We start from the raw sequence: 6,000 nt of genomic DNA on the forward strand, positions 1-6,000 counted from the left end.
CTGCAAATCCTGTAACCTCCCTGTGCCTCGGATTTTGCTCCATACAAAATAGGAACCCTCACCTCCATCAAAGGAGCCCGGGGAATTAATTACAACATCCTTTGGCATGAGATTAATGCCACTGTACAAAGAACTGTTAGCACCTTATCTGGTGTGCCAGCCTGGCCATCCATCTTCAAGATGTATGTCTGCAAACTGCAGCAGATGCAGAGAAGAGCTCTTAGGAAAGGCCACTGAAAAGATCAGGAGGAGGAGGATCTTCCCTGAGAGAGAGGGGACATTCATGTATAGCACAGCAAGAAAATTCAAACCAAAATTCAAATTCAAACCATCATATTGTATTAATACCTAAACTGACTATTACCACTTACACCAAATAAAAAGAGCATTCATGTGGTATAGGATTGCTGATGAAGTTTTAAAGCCAGGACACTGAAAGCTGTGACAAACCCCTGCCTAACACCTGAACCTGGCATTTCCTGGGCGCTCGGGCAGCTCTTTGATAGAGGAGCCTTCCACATATCCAGTTTTCCCAGTTCAGTGTCAGTGCACTCAGAACTGGCACACAGTCTGGGAAATGCAACACAGTCAAGTTTGGGTTTTTTTTCCAATAAACCAAGCTACAAGTGGCTGCTGAGATCCCTTGCAGCCAGATCCGGCTTGTTTCTAGTCACCACAGTGAGCTCTCGTTCATGAAATACAAATTGTCCTTCCATTGACTAGGAAAATACGTAGCTTTAAATACGAAAGGTGGCAGGATAAACTAGCTTTTTTCTTCCGTGACCCAAATATTTAAAGGTAGATTTAATTATCTAAAAACATAATGATACTGATATTTTAATTAAATTCTGTTTTCTAGCTAAGTGCAGTTTGACCCCAAACCAGTCATTTGGTAAATAATAAATGTTCCATTCATCACTTTGTAATCTAATCAGAATTACTACCTGAATAAATGTGTGTTAGTTATATACTTGCTTAAGTAAATTGCAGGTATAGGCTATGCCCTGGCTAACAATAAACAGGACTACATTTAGGATAAAGTCTGTGCTTACATTTAGCATGTTTTCATGTCCTAACCAGTGAGAGTCAGACTTTATCCTCCTGTATCTTTTTAAAAGAAATGATGTAAAAAAAAAGTGAAGTGAATTTCAAATAAATAATTTAAATAGAGATTTTTCTGCAGAATTAATAAGAGTTGACACATTCGMCCTGCACAGCAGTCTCTTGGCTGCGTGTGACCCTCAGCTCGCCTCCTGGTGTAATAATTGAAACCAAATCTTGTATTTTGACTTGAGGATTTGTGAGTTTTAGTAGAAAATGGCTGCGAACCAGGAGTTTGAAAGCCCGGGTTGTGCTCCTGGTTCTGCCACAAGTTTCATTCCTGGCTGTGGATAAGGTACCCAACATGTTTATATCTCAGTATCACCAGCGTAAAAAGAAAGCAGAGGGGCTCCTTTGCGCCTGTATTTCTCCTTCTGCCATGCTCCTGCACTGGCACTAATCCTTATTTCAAAGTATAGTACAAAAGCCCTTGAAGCAGCAATGTTGGTTTTACTGTGCCCAAAATAATGGTTGCTTATCTGTTTGACAGCTCGAGTTCCTAAAAAAATCCTGAAGTGCAAAGCAGTGTCTCGGGAGCTAAACTTTTCCTCAGCAGAACAAATGGAAAAATTCCGCCTGGAACAGAAAGTTTATTTCAAGGGGCAGTGTCTAGAAGGTAGGTGTGTGCTGAGCGTGCGGGGACACGGGGCCTGCCCCGCTAGGACAGGGATCACGGGGACTAGGAGGGCTGGAACGTGGCGGGCTTAATTTTTCAGAGTAGCACTGAGGCACTCGGCAGGACTAATGGGCCACGGCATTAGGCAGAGCATTTCATAAGTGTATTAACACTTAGTTATGTAAGCAAAAAAGCTGGGTAATCATGCTGCAGGGCAGAAAGCCTCCGCAGGCTGCCTAGGGCTGGGAAAGTGGCTGGTTTAGAGGCGCCCAGTGTGGGGATTCGTGTCTTCCTCGGGAGCACCTCGTGCTTGTCCCCAGCAGCAGGAGGTGGCCTGGGCGCTGCTCTCCTCGAGCCGTGGAGTGGCTGACTCRGGCACGGAGATAGGTTGGCTCCATAGCCACGTTTCTGGTCCCCTCCTCTGCAGTCTTAATTACAGGGAGTGGGGGAGATAAAACAGGGAGCTTCTTGTATTTTGGGAAGCGGTTGTGCACTTAATCTGAACTAGATCTGGGGGATGTCCAGAACAGGGGGAACGTGATTCCCCAACTCTGATTAAACCCTGGCGGTTCCACTCAGTGCTAAGGAAGCTGCCTGACTACTGCACTTAGACAGGGAGCATCTGCCTTAGGAAGAGGGCAGGGTTCACTGCAGTTTAAGCTCTACCAAATCATTTAAATGTAACATACTGGCAGCCCAGTAGGGCAGTGCAGGGAGTTCTCCAGCCTGTCAGGTGAAAAGCTAACGGGCTGCTTGTGGGTTTCCCCCCTTTCACGTGCCTCTGGATGTTCTTTTTACTTTGCAGAATGGTTCTTTGAATTCGGTTTTGTGATTCCTAACTCCACAAACACTTGGCAGTCCTTGATAGAGGCAGCACCTGAATCACAGATGATGCCAGCTAACGTTTTAACGTGAGTGTCTTGGGGCTAGAGAATCCGAGAGCAGGCCAAGGAAAAGCAGTGCATGACATTTCCTCGCGGGCCACGGTGGGAATGAGGAGAGGGAGCTGCTCCCTCTGCTGATTCAACCTCACTAGTGCTAGCTCTTGAGAGATGAAAGGGGCTAAGCCAACCTTATTACCTTCTTTCCCATAGGTCCAATTTGCATTAATATAGCAGTAGAAAATTGGAGAAACTGGAACCGATCCTTTGTCAGAGCTGGTTTCTTTTTTTGAAAAGTGATCTGTGAGAGGATTTAAACATGCTTTGCAGCCCAGTGCCCTTTGCATCCAGGCAAAAAAAATAAGAGGTATTTGGGCCATTTTCAAATCCAGCTACTGATAACTGAATCTCGTTGAAGGTGGGTCTTATTCAGGTGATGTATCACTCATTGGAGTTGCTCTAGTGTTTGTTTCCTCACGGTACTGTTTTGCCATCTTTGTGTCTTTTACACTGAAATATTAAATGAGTGTTTAGTTGTATGGCATTGTATCTGGGGATAAAAAGAAAAGCCCCTAACAACTAGAAAATAGGGTGTTTTGCAGTCACCTCTAGCGGGACTCACCCCCCTTCCTCTGATGCACGCAGCCCGGGCTGCTGCAGCGCTCTGGCTTCGGGAAGGTCATCGCTGTCTGCAGGCCTGTGGTGAGGGCAGCGCSTGCCCGAAGGAGAGCTGCGACCCACGAGAGGAAGGAAAAAGCTCCTTGCAGGAGGGAGGCCCCTGGGAAGCTGCTTTCACTGACCAAAGCCCCTTCCCCGCTGTGGTGCTGCGTGGGTGCTGCTAGACCCGCGAGGAGCGCGTTGGCAGCAGGGGCAGAAGGGAACAGGCCTCCTGCTGCCGACACGGAGCAGTTGCAGAGCAGCCAGTGCCYGTGCAAGGTCGCTGTGGCCTCGGGAAGACCTCCCTCTGCAGCCCCCGTCGCTGGAGCAAAGCCAGCCCCAGAGAAGGCTGCGGGAAGGCAACTCTCCCTCATTCCGATGCACAGCACGTGCCAAAGAGACGGCAGACTCAGAGGAGTGCATGGGTGTTGGAGGAGCGCTCCATGGCAGAACCTCAGGGATGCTGCACGCATCCGTGGCTYCTGGAGCTGATGGCTTTTAGTCAGTACCAGCAGAGATGGTTTTCGGAATCGGAGTGAAGAAAGAAGACATCTGACAGGTTGGCCCGGATCATCTCAAGGAAGTTGAGCAGTCTTCTGGACTGGGCTCTCTGAAGGTGACAAGTGACCCCGGGGCTTTTCCAGTTTCCCATTCTTTCCCTGGTGTCTCTACGTCTCTACTGAGCAGCCCATGTCTCGCAGATTCTTGGAGGTCTTCTAGAATAGTTTTTGAGGGCTGTTCAGTAAAATCACCAGCCCAAAGGAATCCAAAGCGTTTTTGTAGCCCAGAGATACCAGCTTTCAGCTGCTGAGACTTGCAGACCCGCTCACCTTCTGATGCTCCCAAGGACCTCGTGTTTGTCTCAGTGTTTCCTCAAGAGCAGGAGAAGATGGAGATGTGGCACTTGGTGATAAACAAGGTGCTCCACAGAGCAGATTCCCAGAACAACTGGGAACATCCAGTGAGAACATTCCCCGACACCTGAGTTTGAGTCTGTAGCAAAAACCTCACACTCTTCCTACAATCAGTGTTACAGACAACAAGAGCCACAGCAGAGCTGCCAGATTGATTTCCAAAAACCAGGTTATTTAGGCAAGTTCACCCAGGCTGGTGAGAGCATTAAAATGAGCAGTTTCTACTGTTTTGTGCATTCTTCTAATATCACTTCTTTCTCTTTTCCCTCCACAGCGGTAATGTTATTATAGAAACCAAGTTCTATGATGACGACCTCCTCGTAAGCACTTCCAGAGTGAGACTTTTCTACGTTTGAGATGGGGCTTTTTGGGGCTGTTTTAGTTTTCCTCCATGCAGTTCTTGGTGCAGAACCCCCTGACTATCCAGTGGAAGACACTTCCTGTAGGCGGTGACCCTGGGGACCAGCTCAACGTGGGTTGTGACCTTTGCCCATCCGTTCTTTTGCTTTCTGCTCCGACAAGACCAGACCAAACCCTCAGAGACATGGCCAGCTGCTCAGCGAAGGGTTGGGGAATAAAGACGGTCTCTGGAAACGGGCAAACAATGGTCATGCAGAACCAATACTGTAAATTATGTTAGTCTCATCCTTTGTACTTCTCTGGATCTTGCTGTAATCTCCCATTTCCACTCACACCACCTCTCCGTGCATTTTGGTTTTTTGGGAATTAAGTTAATCTTTCCATTTCTCATGGTTTAGTTTTTTATCCTTTCACTGGATTTCTGTGTAACTGGTCCACATGTCCTCTTACCCTGAACTTGTAAAATAGACTGTGATATCACCTAATGTAATTAAAACAAATTTCTCAATTAAAACATTCCTACCGTCCAAAGAAGGGCACAGATGTAAGTTCTTTTGACCCTGCTGCCCAAGTGCCTCGTGTCACATGCCCCTTAGCACTTAAGGCAGCAGCAGAGCCGGGCACAGCCTCRCATCTCCCCTCTGTCTTTGCTGACCTTCCTTTCCTGACCATGGGCAAGGTTTGTCCTTGGCCCCATTTCTGTCCTTTAGTCCCTCGGGGCAGTTTGTTCTGCCTGAACAGAACAAACTGTGGGGCTGGTTTCTTGGCCAGCGCTGAGCACCACTCTGCTATTCCCAGTTCCAGGAGACACTCCCAGCTCTGCAAAACCTGGGCTCTCCTCACCCGGCCAGCACAGTTTGGCCTTTATGATCACTTGAGACCTTGGTGAGCCTGCCCTGTGGCTGGCCTTGAACATCTCTGAGGAATCACAGGGAAATTAAATGCATCATTTCAGATCCTAAGTTCAGACATTTCTGAAATGCGATAAAAGGGAAAAAAAAAAKGTTCACAAGCCAGGCTCAGCTGCGCTGCCTTGCAGGCTACGCTGTCTCAGCCCATGGAGGCTTTCACACTGCTTAAATGCACGGCTGTATTTTGATATTTATACCCGCGACTGCGRCAGGGCACACGAGCACTTGGCCTCAGCCACGCGCCCGGGGAGCTGTCCCCTTTGACAGGCTGGGCTAGGACACGGTGCAGGGAGCACCTGAGCGCAGGGACAGCGCGACGCGCGCAGACTGCAGCCGCAGCGGCCTCGGGCAGCGGCTCTGYCCGGAGGTGCTGCCGGCCCGAGGCACCCAGCGCGGCTGCAACAGGGCCCAGGGGAGCGCGCAGGGCRCCAGAGACCTCCAAGTGCCCAGGGGACCGGCCCGGCCGCTCTGCAGCGCTCGGGGACTCCAGTCACCGCCCAGCGCTCCCTCCCTCCCTCCGCGCCGGGCGCCACTCGGGCAGGGCCTATGGCAGAGGGGGG

The 6,000-nt window shown here is 49.3% G+C and overlaps 1 protein-coding gene across 1 annotated transcript in view; it reads left to right on the top strand.

The window, feature by feature from the left end:
- PDE6D (phosphodiesterase 6D) overlaps window positions 1-5,043 on the top strand; it is a 32,675-nt gene extending 27,632 nt beyond the window's left edge. Inside the window, exons 3-5 of the mRNA XM_026045331.1 lie at window positions 1,592-1,717; window positions 2,523-2,628; window positions 4,444-5,043. Coding sequence (XP_025901116.1) covers window positions 1,592-1,717; window positions 2,523-2,628; window positions 4,444-4,525 — 314 coding nt within the window. The 3' untranslated portion in view covers window positions 4,526-5,043. The remainder of the gene's footprint in view (window positions 1-1,591; window positions 1,718-2,522; window positions 2,629-4,443) is intronic.
- The last annotated feature ends 957 nt before the right edge of the window (window positions 5,044-6,000 follow it).

This window comes from Nothoprocta perdicaria, unplaced genomic scaffold (assembly GCF_003342845.1).
Source record: "Nothoprocta perdicaria isolate Ctin4 unplaced genomic scaffold, notPer1 scaffold_4, whole genome shotgun sequence".
In the NCBI taxonomy this organism is placed as follows: domain Eukaryota; kingdom Metazoa; phylum Chordata; class Aves; order Tinamiformes; family Tinamidae; genus Nothoprocta; species Nothoprocta perdicaria.